Source organism: Triticum dicoccoides, chromosome 3B, assembly GCF_002162155.2.
Source record: "Triticum dicoccoides isolate Atlit2015 ecotype Zavitan chromosome 3B, WEW_v2.0, whole genome shotgun sequence".
Lineage (NCBI taxonomy): Eukaryota > Viridiplantae > Streptophyta > Magnoliopsida > Poales > Poaceae > Triticum > Triticum dicoccoides.
The window spans coordinates 783,716,281-783,732,965 of record NC_041385.1 but is presented as its reverse complement, the minus strand read 5'-3'; the positions used below and the strand labels follow the sequence as shown (position 1 = coordinate 783,732,965).

The 16,685-nt window shown below is 47.9% G+C and overlaps 2 protein-coding genes and 1 pseudogene across 2 annotated transcripts; 2 read left to right on the top strand and 1 right to left on the bottom strand.

Annotated features, from left to right (window-relative positions):
- The first annotated feature begins 1,403 nt into the window (after positions 1-1,403).
- LOC119280024 lies at positions 1,404-3,150 on the top strand. The gene is made up of 2 exons (XM_037561031.1): positions 1,404-1,764; positions 2,405-3,150. Exons 1-2 carry the CDS (start codon positions 1,404-1,406, stop codon positions 3,148-3,150), a joined length of 1,107 nt encoding a protein of 368 aa, XP_037416928.1.
- Positions 3,151-6,687: 3,537 nt separating this feature from the next.
- LOC119282221 lies at positions 6,688-7,369 on the top strand. The gene is made up of 2 exons (XM_037562528.1): positions 6,688-6,893; positions 7,161-7,369. Exons 1-2 carry the CDS (start codon positions 6,770-6,772, stop codon positions 7,346-7,348), a joined length of 312 nt encoding a protein of 103 aa, XP_037418425.1. The 5' UTR covers positions 6,688-6,769; the 3' UTR covers positions 7,349-7,369.
- Positions 7,370-15,254: 7,885 nt separating this feature from the next.
- LOC119280023 overlaps positions 15,255-16,685 on the bottom strand; it is an 18,622-nt pseudogene continuing 17,191 nt past the window's right edge.

The window sequence follows — 16,685 nt, the reverse complement described above, 5'->3', positions numbered from 1 at the left end:
TCAAACCACGAACCGGGACCTATGGTTGTGGGCCAGGAGCGAGGACCATTGGTCCCGGTTCGTGGCTTGAACCGGGACAAATGGTTCCACACGAACCGGGACCAATGCCCACGAGGCCCCGGCCGTCCCCCTGGGCTCACGAACCAGGTCTAATACCCCCCATGGGTCCCGGTTCTTGAAGAACCGGGACTAATGGGCTGGCTGGGCCCGAACGTTAGCCCTGTTTTCTACTAGTGACACCTTTATCCTACGAACAACAATAGATAAATTGTAGACCCAGGGAGCATTACAAAAATATAAGAACATTCTAGGTCCGGCTGCCGCATACAGTTGTTTCACAGACAACCAGCAAACAAATGTAAACATGTTTCTTGCCTAGAAGAGGGCGTTGCAAAATTACAAGGCTTATGGAGAACAATGAGGCACGTCATATAATCATAGTTTCAGTTGCAAGGCTCAATATATAGAAGTAGGAAAAAGGTTGGGCCCACATTCTCTACTGCAGAAATTAAGAACCACATTGCATACAAGATAGCATCAAGCTAAACAGTGATTGGGTACATATTATGTCCTAATTAAGATAGCTAACAGTAATCCCATCACAGAAGATAACACCAAAAACAAGTCAAGGCCTCCTTTGGCGGCACCGAGGGGTGAGGGAAGGGAGAGCCGGCGGCTAGGATTTCGTCGTCTCCCGTGTCACCCTGAGCGGAGTGACGCGGAGGCAGAGCCTTCTGTTCCTCTCTCTCTTAGTTTCCCCTCATTGATTGTTTTTTCTTTTACTTTTGAATATTTAAGGACTTCCATTTAAAAAAAATGATCATGTAGGAGACATATGGTGATGATGTTGCCTGCATGTAGGCACCAATGTTAGCCAAAACTACTCTGATGGCCTAAAAGTACAAGGCATTGAGATTTAAACTAGGATGGTAGGCATGAAAACATTACATCAGAATACAAGAAGAATTAATGCAACATATTTTTGACTGAAAATTAATGCAACATATTTAACTTTGAGTTCTTTATGCCATGCTATCAGCTAAAACCCAGATATCAAATGTGGGCCCAGCCACCTTGAACAAATCTTCCTTGTGGGTCCCTCTGAAACAGAAAATTAGGAAGTATAACTTTTGTTGAATTTTCATTCATTTGAAATGTTTATGTACATGCCTTTTACAGTTGTCTTAAAAAGATGCATTTTTATTAAAAGATCATGGCACCCAGATTTGTATGAACTATTTTCCCAAGTTTAGTTTCCCTTTTATGTAGTACTACTACAAGTATGACATGCACCAGAATCAAGAAAAATGGACTAGGATTCAAAATCCTTTGGATTTTATCAGTCTCTAGTAATACTAGCTCCATTCCAAAACGTCATATATTTTAGAAGGGAGGTAGTAGGAATGGTGCTGCATTTCTTTTGGAACCTGTGGGAGATCCTCGTCCGCCTCGACCCCAAATCCCTCCTCGGCTTCCGCGCCGTCCGCCGCGCCTGGCGCTGCGCCATCTCCACCCGCCGCTTCCTCCTCGCCCACCACGCCCGCCAGCCAATCCTCCCTTTCGTCTGCAGAGACAGATCCCATAGCATCCTCGCCTTCGACCACCGGGCCGCCGCCGATGACCAGCTCCACACCATCGCCCGGCTTGCCGAGCCCTTCCTTCTCGAGGCCTCCTGCGACGGCCTCCTCGTCCTCTCCAGGTGTGCCCGCTGCTTCTCCGTCTACAACCCGGCCACGCGTGAGCATGCCTCCCTCAGGTGTCCAGCCTGGGACTTTGTTGTTGCAGCTCTCTCTCTCTCGTAGCTAGAGGTAGAAGAAGGAGGAGCACACGGTACACTGGAGTTTCACCCGGCTTCACAGCCCCGTTACTTTTCCCATAGCACCAAACTCACTGGATTACAAAGACGGCTTTGTAGCCTTGGCCAAACGCAGCGCCCACGCATCCGTCGCGCTGCATGCGCGGGCATGATCTGCATGCCCACGACGCACATGACCCGGCCGTGGCCACTAATCCATGCACTACCAAACTGACTTGATCGGCCCATGCAAATAGCTAGCTCATCCATCCGATGCATGCACGGACGCACGACGCGCGCGCCACACGGACGACGCGGCCAGCTCCAACGGGCGCCGCTGACAGCCTGCTGATCATCTGGCTAACTAACTCACGCCGCTGACTATCACGTCACACACATGCGCACACAGCCACGCTACACACATGGAACTGCTACAAGTAAACACACTACACACACGCCACGCTACTGCATCCCACACGTCCCGTCCGTCCCGCGCGTCATCGACACACCCGACGAACCCGACGAGCCCAACGCTACCAGTGTGTCCCGCCCGTCCCCCGCGCACCCGACGCGCCCGACGAGCCCGACAACACACGCCGTGGCTTATTCCAACAGACTTCAACATCGTGGGGATGTATCCACATGCACCTACCGCCGAGTACAGGCTGCTACTGCGATGTTGCGACCTGGACATGCCTAAGGACGAATTTGGCTGCTATGTCCTTCCGTTGGGCTCCGACCAGCCACCGTGGTACATCGGGTGTCCGGAGAGAGAAGTGATCTCAGCGCTCTTCAATGTACCTGTCTGGGCGCGTCATAGTCTGCATTGGTACCCACTGCCTTATCTGAAATATGAGACTGAAAGCGCCCAGCTCGAGGATCAGGCTGAACAGCAACTGGTAATAGTTTTCGACACCATAGCTGAGTCGTTTCGACAGATGCGTGCTCCACTTGCTTCCACCTACTCATCTATCTTTGAGGTGGATGGCATGCTTGGCATCTATAGCTCTAACAGGGCAAATGAAATTGTTGATATATGGGTGCTGCAGAACTATGAAAGTGAGATTTGGGACTTAAAGTACCGGGTTGAATTGCCGCTAACACAAATCAGGAGGAAGCTTGAAGCCCGTGATGGTGATGGCAATTGGTATGTGATCGTTGCTTCGGGTGATGGTGATGTGCTCTTGCTAGTCAGGTTTGCTCATTGGCTGTTTTACGTTGACACTGATGGCAAACTGGTTGCTAGCTTCCAAGACATCAATTTCTATAAATATGGGCTCAAACAGACTCTTGTTCCTCATGATTTCTTCACGACACGAGAAGGTTTTGCTGCGGACGCTTCACCATTCATCTGATGGCTGTTGAGTGAGGTGGTGCCTCAAGGGCCTAGTTTTCGTATCCTCATAAGCTGCAGCGTCTATGAGCTGGATCAAGTATGAGCATGCTCATTTCTTCTTTTTATGTTGATGTATAAAAAGTTATGATAAGAAGTGACTGTTATGTGGATCTATGCTTGTTTAGATACCCTTTCGGGCTGAGGTTATGTCTTGTGTTAATGCTAAACTTATCAAGCTGGTTGCTCTCCTTTATAACAAATTCCAACTGATCCGCCTCATGTCTCTATTTTCTTGGCTGAGTACTTGCTTTGTTCTATTTATCTAGTTGTCGTCTCCGTACTGGATGTTGAGCAATCTTCATGCCTCACATCATTATTTCTTAACTGAAGAATTGATTTTATCTCTTGATATAGTGGTCTTCTTAATAGTCAGTTTTTAGTGTTTTTCCTGTTTGTACCCATTGTTGTACCTGACAATTGGAAGAGGCAGATTTTCCTCTTTGCTGACTTGCAAGCGGCACCTGACCTCTAGAATGCTTTGGAGAACTGCTGGTTAAATTGAATGCTTCCATATTGCATCATAATAGTCAACTTCTCAATGAAGTGTCCTGTTATAATTCTGTTTTCTTCAGGCATCTACCACTATGAACTGTGACTCTCTGTGCTACTGGTTGTAACTAAGATATTAGCGCAGGTGATGTGTTGCTCTCTTAAAGCAAACTTGGCTCATGTAGAATTATGTAATGGATTGTAGTTATGTGCATTTGTGGGAGCTGGTGGTCTGTTCTGGGACCATTTTACGTGTCTGTCTCTTGTAGGATTTCGACATCTTTCACTCTAACAAATGATTCAAAATCTTCTTGATTTCTTGCCTAAAGAATTATTTTAGAATAGGTTCCAATCTCATATTCTGGCCCTTTGTCCAAGAGCTAATAATTCAGAGAAATGATGCAGATGGTTAGGTAGATCTTGTTGGACATGGTTGTAGTATATTCTTCTAGAAAAGAGCGGTACAACAACCTGAAAATCTATGGACATCTTATTATATTCTTCTGTTGCACGGTTCGCAATTATTATCTCTTATTATTTCAAGTCAGCTGTTAACCACTTCGGGTGAAGGCTTTGCGTGATGCTTGTAGCACAGTTGCTCTTAATAACTTCAGCAGTACTTGAAAGTTTTTGCTTGAGTCAACGCTCCCTAAAATTTATGCCTCCTGGAACTGTGCTGACGTGGAAGGCGTGTGTGGGTCGCTCCCGGGCATGTAGGCGTCTGCCCGCCATTGAAGAGATCACCTTGCTGCACGGACGGAAATCTATGCTAGCTATCTCAATTATTCGGTTATTTTCTTCCCAATTTGAGTGCAAATCCTCAGTAGTATATGTGTGCATGTCAAGCTTGGTCTGTCTACAACCTACTCTTTGAACACCTCTAAGTTGAACGTGAAAATTTGCGTGTCAGACTTGTCCTGTGCCTGAATGAGAAGAACATCGTTCACCAGTAGCTGTTTGTCTGAGTACATGTGCATTCCTACTATACCTCTTGTTTACAACTTTGATATATATCTTCAGGTAAGGAAAATATGCTCAACCTTTTAGAAGCTTGTGTTTGTGAACAAAACGATACGCTGATGATGCAATATATATATATATATATATATATATATATTACTTTCTTCATTTGTTCTTTGTTGGATTTCGGGGTAACTGCAGCAAAGTCAGCTAGATGAGTCTGGTAGATTCAGATGTTTACATACTATTTTTGTTATGAAACAAAGTTGTTTAGAACTCAATCTCTACAGCTCAAAATGTCCTTGTAATGCGGCAACAGTAAGCTTGCAGAGAACTATAGTTGAAAGTAAGATGAACGATTCTGTTCCCTGTGGGCTTTGCTTCTGCAGAGAACAGTAGTTTAAAGCAACATTAAGCATGCAGAGAACAGAGTTCTGCTTCTACGATTGAACCTTTCAATATGCACCGTGCCTCATGTTCCCTGTGGGCTTTGCTGCTTTTACAATTATGTTCTAAGCAAGAAACTAATGATCTATGGAACTGATGTATGCTGCAGCCAGACTTAGAGAAGGTGTTACTACAGAAACACAATTTTTGTAATGCTCCTGGGCGTCGATGCTTCACCCGTAGCTAGATGGGTCGATACCATTTTGCTCTGCTTTTGAAGTACTTTTCAATTGATCCGCTTCATGTCTCTAATTTCTTGGATGAGTACTTGCTTTATTCTATTCCCTCTGTCTCATAATATAAGAGTGTTTTTTACACTAGTGCAGTGTCAAAAACGCTCTTATATTATGGGACGGAGGGAGTATTTATTATCTAGTGGTCTTCTTTGTTAAAAACGCTCTGATAAGAGTGTGCTTCTTGGACGCTTTATTCTATTTATCTAGTGGTCTTCTCAGTACTTGTTATTTATCTAGGGGTCTTCCTAATAGTCCGTTCTTTTTAGTGTATTTCCTGTTTGTACCTTTTGTTTTAGCTGGTTAAATTCAATGCCTCCATATTGTATCATAATGCATTTCTGGGAGCTGAATGCGTTGGGGCCATTTTACATGTGTCTGTCATGATAGGTTGGAACAGTTTTATTTGCAGGATTTGGACATGTTTTACTCTAACAAATGATTCCAAATCTTCTTGATTTCTTGAATAAATAATGGGAATTTAGGTTAGATTCCAATGCCATATTCTGGCCCTTTGCCCAGGAGCTAATAATTCAGATAAATGATGGAGATGGTTAGGTAGGACTTGTGGAAACTAAGATCACCACTATAGCGAGAGTTAGACATGGTTAGGCATGTGCGTGTCGCTGTGGGGCACGCACAAAGGCGTATGCCCGCCTTCGACAAGGTCACCTTGCTGCATGGACGAAAACCTAGGCTATCTATCTCAATTATTCAGCTATATTCTTGTTGGTCAGCTTGTCAAATCCTGAGTAGTATATCAAGCTTAATTATATGTATACATGTCGAGATTGGCCTATCTGCGACCTACTCTTTGAAGTTTGAACACCTCTAAGTTGCATGTGAAAGTTGCCTGACTGGCTTGCTCTACGCCTGATTAAGAACTAAGTTGTCCACCAGTAGCTATTTGTCTGATTTACATTTACAACTATGTTATATATCTTCAGGTAAGGGAAATATTCGCAACTTTTGAGAAGAAGCTTCTGTTTGTAACAAACAGAAGATAAATGGACAAAACTGTACGCTAGTCCTGCACCTTACATTTGCAATTTGTTTGTTGTTGGATTTCGGTGTTGCTTCAGAAAAATCAGCTAGATGGGTCTGCTAGATTCATATGTCCACATACTATTTTTGCTATGAAACAAAGTGGTTTAGAACTCAATCTCTAGTGCTCAAATTGTCCCTGTAATGCTGCAATACTTAGCAGAGAACAGTAGTTGAAATGGAAGTAAGATAGAGCAGTGGGTGAGCCATTGAACAGAAGGTACATGCACAACTACCAGTTCTCACTCTACCTCTATAAATCCTTCTTCACCACAAACTGCTACACCATGTCTCGGTTTGTTCTTTCTGATTGAGTTGTGAAGCTCTAGTTAACCATTCAGCAGCAGCTTAGCTTGTTTTTTCATTTTATTTTAGTAGGAGCAATTCAGGGTAGGATGGATCCACATGGGCCTGGAGGACCGGCCTGGGGAGGCCCTGGAGGGTGGGGTCCGGTTCCACCTGGTGGGCCTGGGTTTCCTGGTGTCCCTGGTTCTTGGGGGCCTGGGTTCGGTGGATTCTTCAGATCCTGGTAAGTTGAATTCTCAGCTAACTGATGGAGATCATCAGTCATTCAGTTAAATGTCAAATTTTTTTCCTTCTAAAAAATCAGACTATTCACCCTGGCAGACAATTAGTCTGGTTCAGGGATCAAGTGTAATTTTTTTAGCACCAACTCAAGCTTCAATTCCAAGCCGTGATGCATGTATATTATTAATACTTTAATTTTGCACCTCTGAACCCCTTTTGTTTTATATATTAATAAACCTGCAACTCTGAACAAGTGTTTCTTCTGCAGCTTCTATCTCCTGTGCTGCTGCTGCCTGCTCCAAGATTGCTGCGGCCCTCTCTTCGGACGACCGGGCCCTGGCGGCCCGCCACCCCCTTTCTGATAGCCTGCGGAGCTTCTGGCTACAAGAAACAACCCATTCGACCACAATTCCTAGACTAAGGGCCAGTTCTTTTGGGCAATTCTCCGAGAATTGACCCCCTCCCCAGCTTCTCCCAGAATTGCCACTTCATCTTTTTTTACAATTCCTAGCTAGTTAAGATCTAGTTAGCTAGGAATTGTAAGAAAATATAGAGTGGCAATTCTGGAAAAAGCTGGGGAGGGGGTCAATTTTCGGAGAATTGCCCACAAGAACTGGCCCTAAATATGTGTGGAAGAACCCACTCGTGTGAAGATATTACATCTTGGTATTATGTAAACATTATTGAAAATCATACCGTCTTGATAGTACTTACCTTTTACCTTTGCTGATGCGTTTCACAGCCTAGCTCTCTCCACTTTATACTTTGTTGATGCATTTCAGAGGCAGAGAAGTGCGGAGACAGCATGATGCCATCCTTAGGTGGTCAAACGCGCACAACAACCTATAGGTGGGCAGGGGGGCAACCAGCCAAGCTTAGGCTTAGACAGACCTCGGCCTACTGTGTTGCATGTCAATTCTTGGTGAGCATGATCTAACCGAATCGGTGTAGTTAAGACAAACATATATGGTTCTGATTTTGTACCGATCACGGTCTGATCCGTAGAGTTTAGTATGGTGTGATTCTGTAATCAATTATAATCTTGGCAATTACTTATCGCCCATGTATAAATACAAGGCAAGCTTACAACAAAAACAATGCAGCTCGCTTGGTAATTGCTGAACTTTTGTGTGTTGACATGCGCCACACACACTAGATGTCATGGTTGTCTCTGTTGTATGGTGCCAAGCTTCATGTCCTCGTCCAACGCATCCAGGCATCAGAGCTCTCTCCGGTCCCAAGCTCTTGCCAAATCTGTTGCTCCGAAGGTTAGGTCATCTGTCCAAAAGCGCTGGTGAGTCATTCCTTACGTAAAACGAATTCCTTCGTTCACCTTCTCTTGGGTCTGAGTGTGTCTTATGCATGTCAATGTGCAAAAGTTCATAAATTGCCTTCTCGTGATTCCACTGATGTACCCGGCCACTGGATACTTGCATAGATCACCCAGAGTCAATCTGACTTTGTTCTTCGTGGAGGGGAAGTCGTGAAGACTAAGGTCCAATCGGACCAACACAAAAGAAGAGAAGTGGACACTGGAGCAAGTCTCACAGATCCAAGCAGCTGCCAAGCATCAATGGTGCCGCTACCGAGGCCGCATGAATCTGCTGCCCACGAGGAGTGCTCGATGACCACCCTCATGAATCCCTAGACCAGACCACACTGGGTGTCGTCGAGATGGAGCTAGGGTGAAGAGACACTTATTCCAGTGGACGAAGCCGCCACCATCGAAGCCTCGCCAGGGGAAACCTACGCCCACCTACTGTACTCATGCGAGACGAAGTCCCAGGGTTGCCCAGTCCTCCCAAGACTCCTCTTAGGCGGTCAACTCTGGCATGACGATCTCTACAAGGATGCGCTGCACAACGGAAGGAGGCAGCGTGCCCTTCCACCACGCAAGGAAGTGGTGCATCCGCTTAGAGTCCGTAGCCTTTCACTCCAATGCCTAGACCACCGGAACCACGGTGTCGTTGACCAGCTCCGTGCACGGTGACATTGCCGACCCGCCGTCCAGTGTGTTCTTTAGGACGACGAACACGTCCAGTCAGATGGTGAGGCCCCACAGAGGCTGCCACCTTTGGAGCACCGGAGCAATTAGAGGCGTCACGAGGATGCACATTGTGTGCGTGAGGCAATACGCCTGGTACACCTCGGGGAACTTCTCCTTGTGCCTTCTGAACTGACAAATCACGTCATCAGGTCTCCCGACGCACTTTTCTCGTGCACCAGCATCACGGCCTTGGTGACCTCCCTCACCACATGCTCCATATGCTCGTTGTCTTGCATCCCCGGCGTCACCTGCTCCTGTGTGGCAATGATTTGCTAGCAGAACTCCCGACCTTGCTTCTGTGATCTATTAGCAAGCTCTCAAGTGGTCTATGACGACGGGGAGAAGGGTGACGCTGATGGATCGCGGAAGCAAGGTTGGGAGTTCTGCCAGCAAATCCTTGCCACGCAAGAGCAGGTGACACCAGAGATGCAAGACGACGAGCATATGGAGGACGCAGTGGGGGTGATCACAAGGGCTGTGACGGTGGGCGACCTGATCTGGGAGTTCACAAGCTCAAGGAGAAGTTCCCTGAGGAGTACTAGACGTACTGCCTCACGAAGACAACATGCATGCTCGTGGTGCCGCTAGTTGCCCCGGTGCTCCAAAGGTGGCAGCCTCTATGGGACCCCCACCATCGGGCTGGACGTGATCGTCCTGCTAAAGAACACACTGGACGACAGTTCAGCAATGTCACCATACGCGGAGATGGTCGACAACACTGTGGTTCTGACGGTCTAGGCATTCGAGTGGAAGGCCACGGACTTTGATCGGATGCGCCACTTTGTCGTGCAGTGGCAGGACACGCTGCCTCCTTCCGATGTGCGGCGTATCCTTGTAGAGGTCGTCATGCCGGAGCTGACCGCGAGACGAAGCTTAGACAGAGACCCAAGCCTACTGTGTTACAGCTTGATTCTTTTGCCTAACGCTTGGCAACCATGGTCTAACCAAATCGGTGTATTTAAGCCAAAGAAATATCGTTGTGATTTTGTATCGATCATGATCTCATATGTAGAGACTGATATGGTGTGATTCTTTTTTTTTCTTGGGAAGAGATATGGTGTGATTCTGTAATCAATTATAATCTTGGCGATGAAGTATCGCGCATGTATAAATACAAGGCAAACTGCAGGGTATTTCACTGCAAAAACATTGTGCTTGGCTTGGTGATTGGAATTATGCTCGTTGACATGCATCAACACGCTGTAGTCTCTATTCAGGGTGCCAAGCTTCAAGTTCTCTTGTCAGATGTACAACTTCATCCTCAACAAAATAGCTAAGGCCGTTCAATCTCATATGTATACCTTCATTTTCAATAGAATAGCTAAGTCGATCATCTAGCTCTATCTTCACGTGTTGGTAGCACTAGCTTATTTTATCAAATAGGTGGCAATCACATATACTGATGTAAGAGAGGACGTGAGAACACAGGGGAATATGAGGCATCAGGAGAGTTTGAAGAATCGTTCTCATGTGTAGCACGTTGGAGCTTCCTTTCGGTACCAGCACCCTAGCCAGGTGCAGCTAGACTACAGGTGGTTTGAAATCCTAAGTTTTGGCGGGTGACCCTTCTCGTTCTAGTTTTATTCAGCATTTTACAACAAGCAAATTTTGTTCCTATACTTCTCAGTCATACTTCTTGGAGCAAAGTCCATGTACCGTGTTGGTTTTCCGTTTGTGGTTCCCCATAAACGCAGGTGAGACGTCATCATGGTTCATCTGCCGCACAGAACATGTTTTTTTTTGAAAAAAAGGATTACCCCGCCTCTGCATCGGGGCGATGCATGCAGCAATTTTATTAATTATTCACAAAGAAGTACATCAGGTAGTCTGAAGCCATCATCCTAGCAACATCTGTCACTATTTCTATCCACTTGATGAAGGTATGCACATAGTCCGGGCCTAATACCAAACAGACATCGTACAAATGCCTAACATCTAAAGTCGGAGGCCCCAACCAAGCCACATACTGGGTTTGGGGTACAAAGCGGTCCGACGCACTCTCATGTGCCGTTGCCACCATCTTCCACCAATCCATCTTCAGAGCAAAAACTAACGCACCGACCTTGCCAGGCCTCTCCGCCATCGACGCCACCATGACGCCAGACAGCGTCCTCCTCCTGCGCGAGTCCATCTCCTCGCATCGGACACCGAATCCCCACTGCGCCACGCCGCCGAGATCCGCCGTCTTTGATGTGGTAAATCAAAAACCGCTCCACCACTGTCTCCTCCATCCACCCGCTGCTCCAAAAACAATGCCCCCAAAAGGGAGAACGACACCTAAAGTGTCGCCATCGTTCGACCCGGGAACCCCGGGTCTAGGTTTTCACCCGGAGCAGCGCAAGCAAGTCGACGGTAGCTGCAGTGGTGATGTTTTCATTAAGATAACGACGAGAAAACGCCGCCATGGCTCGCCCTAACTGAAGTCATAGCACGGTTTTCACTGGCAGCATCGTCTCCCACTCGGCACCGGGACTGAATGTGTGATGCTACAACCAACTGGCCGACCACCTCCAGCGAAGGAAGTAGCCACCACCGCCACGCCCAGGGCCGGAGCCCCCGATGTCCTCGTGTTGCGGGTCGAGCCTAGGAGCTGTTGGCTTTTGATGGCTAAAGGCCCGTGTCGAGCCTTTGCTTTGTATTGCTTTTCTTTTTCGTTGTCTTACAGGGGAGATTTACATGGCTATATATAAGAGCCAGAACTGGTACAAGAGCTGACCTACTCGGTTAAGATATAGGAGTACTACTCGGACTAGTACATGGACGTGCGCTCGGACGTCGTGTTTATTCCTACATTCACCCCCTAAACATGACGATTCTCGGTGCGACCTGAATCCCAAATGCGATGACTACTACTCATAAACATTATCTTTGGCATTGCTTTCGCCGTTTCTTGTAGCATTTCAGGGATCATCTTTCCTGTCGTCGGCTCGTCCGTAGCTTGACGCCAGCGCTCCTCCTTGGTCGCGTCTTCATCCTTCACCTGTTCTTCGGTGCTTGATAGAATGTCTTTCAGATTCTCGTGGAGACATCTTTCGAATCCGAGCAAGACCAATCTTCGGTCTAACTTTGAGTACCAAGCTCTTAGCGCTTGCTTTAGCCCATAAAGTGCCTTCTTGAGCTTGTACACTTTCCCTTCTTCTCTTTTCTTCTTGTAGCCGAGGGGTTGTTCCACGTACACTTCTTTTTTGAGGTCACCGTTGAGGAAAACGGAATTAACATCCATATGATGAACCTTCCAATCCTCTTGTGCTGCCAAAGCTAGGAGCACTCTCACCGTCTCGATTTGAGCAACCGGTGCAAACACCTCCTCATAGTCAACTCCTTGACGTTGTACGTAGCCCTTTGCGACGAGTCTTACCTTGTGCTTCACGATGGCACCCTTCATGTCCTTCTTCAACTTGTAAACCCACTTCAAACCTATGGCTTTTTGGTTCAGAGGTCGGGTTACCAAAGTCCACGTGCCATTGCTCTCGATCGCCTTCATCTCCTCATCCATGGCGTGCATCCAACTTGAACTTTTGCTCGCCTCTACGAAGTTCGTCGGCTCCTTAACTCTGAGTAAACACAAATCGGAGTACTCGAGTGTAACTGGTTTTGCGTACTTGTAGACTTTCTTGAGGGGCTTGTAGCAACGAGGCCCGGAAGAATCCGTCGTGGCTTGTGAAGGGGGCGACACAAATTGTGTCAGCGTCGATGCACTTGAGGAAGACCGTTGAGTCTCGCGCATGGTAGATGCCGGGTCGTTGGCATCCGCATCGTCGGCGTAGTTGCCGTGATCGTGACCATCATCTTGATTGTCATCATCACTATGCGCCTCGTTGTCGTTGTCGTTGTCGCTATCACCTTGCGACCCATGCGCGTCGTTGTCGCTATCACCTTGCGACCCATGCGCGTCGTCGTCGGTGTCGGCACCATGGTGATCACTGCCATTGCGGTCACCTTGGTTGTGCGTCTTGCCAACCACCTGGACATCCTCCCCTGCATCTTCATCAGTTGGAAATTCAACTGTGAATATGTTACCGTTTGGAGCATCGTTGGCTGCTGCACTCCAATTCCACGCTTGGTTTTATTCAAACACGACGTCGCGTGAAATTCGTAGACGCTTGGTTCATGGATCGTAGAAGCGGTATGCTTTGGTGCCGGAACTCCTCTCGAATCCGATAAACACCATCTTGGTGCTACGATCGGCAAGCTTTGAGACATGCGGCTCCGCCGTCTTCACATGTGCCACGCACCCGAACGTCCGTAGATGAGACACATTTGGCTTACGTCCGTAAATTGTTTCATACGGAGTCTTGCCGATTACCGCCTTCGTTGGAGCCCTATTGAGAAGATAGACCGCAGTCGAGACAGCTTCTCCCCAAAATGTCCCCGACAAGTTCTTGCTCTTGAGTAAACTTCTCGCCATGTCAACGACGGTTCGATTGTGCCTTTCAACAACCCCGTTCTACTGTGGCGTATAAGGTGCCGTAAGGAATCTCTTTATGCCAATCTTCTCACAGTAGTCATTGAACTCGTTCGACGTAAACTCTCCGCCGCGATCTGTCCTTAGAGCGCGAACCTTCAGTTTGTGTTCCATCTCCGTTGCAGCCTTCAGCTTCTTAAACGCTTCAAACGTCTCATCTTTAGATCGTAGGAGAACGACCGACGTGTATCTCGAGTAGTCATCTACCACAAGGAAGAAGTACTTCTTTCCTCCGTGAGTTGCTGGGGTGATAGGGCCACATAGATCACCATGGAGCAGCTCGAGTGCATCACTTGCACGATAGGTAGACTGAGCAGGGAACGGCCTACGGTGCTTTTTCCAACCAAGCACCCGTCACATACTTGATCAACATGGTCGATAAATGGCATCCCGGATACCATCTCCATCTTCGACATCTTCTTCAAGGCGTAGAAGTTAACGTGTCCAAATCTAGCATGCCATAACCACGAATCATCATCACTCTTGGCGAGCCAACACTCCGATTGAGATTGATCAAGGTTGAGGATTGAGAGCCTGTTCCGCATGCGATTCACACGCGCTAGCACGTTTCGGAGGTTGTGGAAGATCGTCATCACTCCATTCTCAATATCCACCTTGCATCCATTCTCGTCAAGTTTCCCGACAGAGAGGATGTTGTTGCGAAGCCGTGGGATGTAGTACACTCCGGTGAGTATGCGATGTTCTCCTGTGAGACCCTCAAAGAGGACAGAACCTTGTCCGCAAATCTCCACATTTGAACCATCACCGAACTTGACCGAGCCTTGAACATCATATTCTAGCTCGAGGAACTTCTCCTTGCACCCCGTCATGTGGTTACTGGCACCTGTGTCTAGATACCACGACACGTTCTGGCTTTCGGGTAACTTTGGTGTTACTTTTTTCTCATGAAGTAGACCATCCGGTTTGGTTTCACAACCATCATTTGAACGAGATCACAAACTGGCCATCAGAAGACCTGGACGTTTGTCTTCTTGCTTGGCCAAATTTGCCTTGATCTCACGCTTGTTAGGCTCCACGAGATCACAAACTTCGGCCATCAGAAGACCTGGACGTTCGTCTTCCTGCTTTGCCAAATTTGCCTTGATCTCCCTCTTGTTAGGCTCCGGACAATCCTTCGCAAAGTGACCCATCTCATTGCAGTTATAGCACTTGACCTCGGACATATCCAAGTTCCGTGGCTTCTGCTCTTTAGATTGGTCCGCCTTACCACGACCTTGTGGCTTGCCTTTTCATTTGCCTTCTTTAGTTTGTCCGCCGGGCTTCGCGTTGCTTGAGCCTTCGCCAACGTTGCGCCTTCCTTTGCTACTTGGGGACTCCCAATCTGCGCGCGAGTACATGAGTTAGTCATCACCTCCTCCTTTGCCTTTCCGACAACCACGAGCATTCTCTTCCCACGTCCGCAAGCGTCCGATCGCCTCCGTTATGGTCATGTCGTCTATGTCATAAAGCTGCTCGAGCGTGCCGATGATGTACGTGAATTTATCAGTCACGGAACTGAAAAACTTCTCCACAATCTCAGTTTCCTTGAGCTTCGCACCAAGCGCGCGGATCTCTCCCACCAATGTAGTCAGACGCATGGCATAGTCGTTCACCGATTCAGTTTCATCCATCTGCAACTTGTAAAATTGGCGCTTCAGCACTTGTGCCCGAGCCTTGGTGACGCGATCTTCTCCGATCCTCATCTCTTTGAGTGCGTTCCACGCCTCTCTTGCTGTCTCGAACTCCGCCAATGTCATCAGCACGGAATCCGGCACAGACTGGGCTGTGGCGGCCATGGCATCTTCGTCGCACTCCTTGTCGACGTCGTCGTCCGTGATGGCCTCCCACATTCAAAGGGTTCGGAGAATGATCTTCATCTTCACCGCCCACACGCCGTAGTTGGCGTCGGTGAGCATCGGGTACTGGATGGGGATGTTGCGATGCGCCTGTACGTTGGCGCCGCCCGTTCCGCCACCACTGGTTACTGACTTGCCGCCCTTCTTCACCTTGTCGCCGTTCTTGTTCGCCTTGGAACCGCCGTTGCCGGACTTGTTCGCCTTGGAACCGCCTTCGCCGGACTTGACCAACTCCTTGTCACTGTCCGTAATCTTAGATCATCGAGGCTCTAGATACCAGTTGTTGGCTTTTGATGGTTAAAGGCCCGTGTCGAGCCTTTGCTTTGTATTGCTTTTCTTTTTCGTTGTCTTACAGGGGAGATTTACATGGCTATATATAAGAGCCAGAACTAGTACGAGAGCTGACCTACTCGGTTAAGATATAGGAGTACTACTCGGACTAGTACATGGACGTGCACTCGGACGTCGTGTTTATTCCTACAGGAGCAGTTTGCCATTGACGGAGCATGGAAGATACAAGACAACAGCATGCACGGCCCGTCGAAGCCCATCTGAGCCCAGATCGAACGCTAGCCGCCGCCGTTGGACATCTCACCGTACGCCGTTGCCTGCTTGCTGGACCTGGGCGCCGCCGCCACGCATCCGTCGCCGAGCCGCCGTCCAATCCCGCTACCAGCGTGACCGTACGCAGCCCCGCCACCACGCCCTGCGCTAGAACGAGGCGTCCCCGCCAAGGTGCCGCGCCCGCGCTACAGCAGATCAGGCGAGGAGGAAGGAGATCCTCGCCGCCACCGACGCTGGCCGGGCTTCGTCCGGCGGCGCACCCTGGTGGCGGCGAGGGGAAGGTGGAGAAGCAAGGGGGCTGGGCTGGCGGCGCGTTAGGTTTCGCCCTGTCTCTCGTGGGAGAGACGGGACGAAACTACCTCACCGAACACCACCTGTGCATCAATACATCTCGAGTTTGCCAATTTAACATCGACCTATACTGTTTCACGATAGTACAAGGCCAGCCCTCCATTGTTTCCCTCACTATTTACATCAAAACCCCTAAGCCCTCCACTGTTTCTTTCACTGTTTACTTCTTCAAAACCCCTAAGCCCCAGACTGTTGTGCAATACTTTTTCATCTTGTCCTTTTTCAACTCAAGCTTCAATATATATTGGCTCTCATGGCGGAGAGAATGCAAATTTACTTTTATTTCTCTCACAAACAATACATGTTAAATTGATGTTCCCTTTATTAGATGAAACAAGTTAAGATACATCCGTGGGTATATATAAGTCAATGTTGATTACGGAAACTTCAGAGGTAACCTCTGTGTTGTCAATTGTTTGGGCTGCTTTCATCAGTGGATGCTTGCATGTGTGTTGAACTGTTGACCAATCATATATGGATGTGATTAACCAGGGTCATCGTTTACTCTTA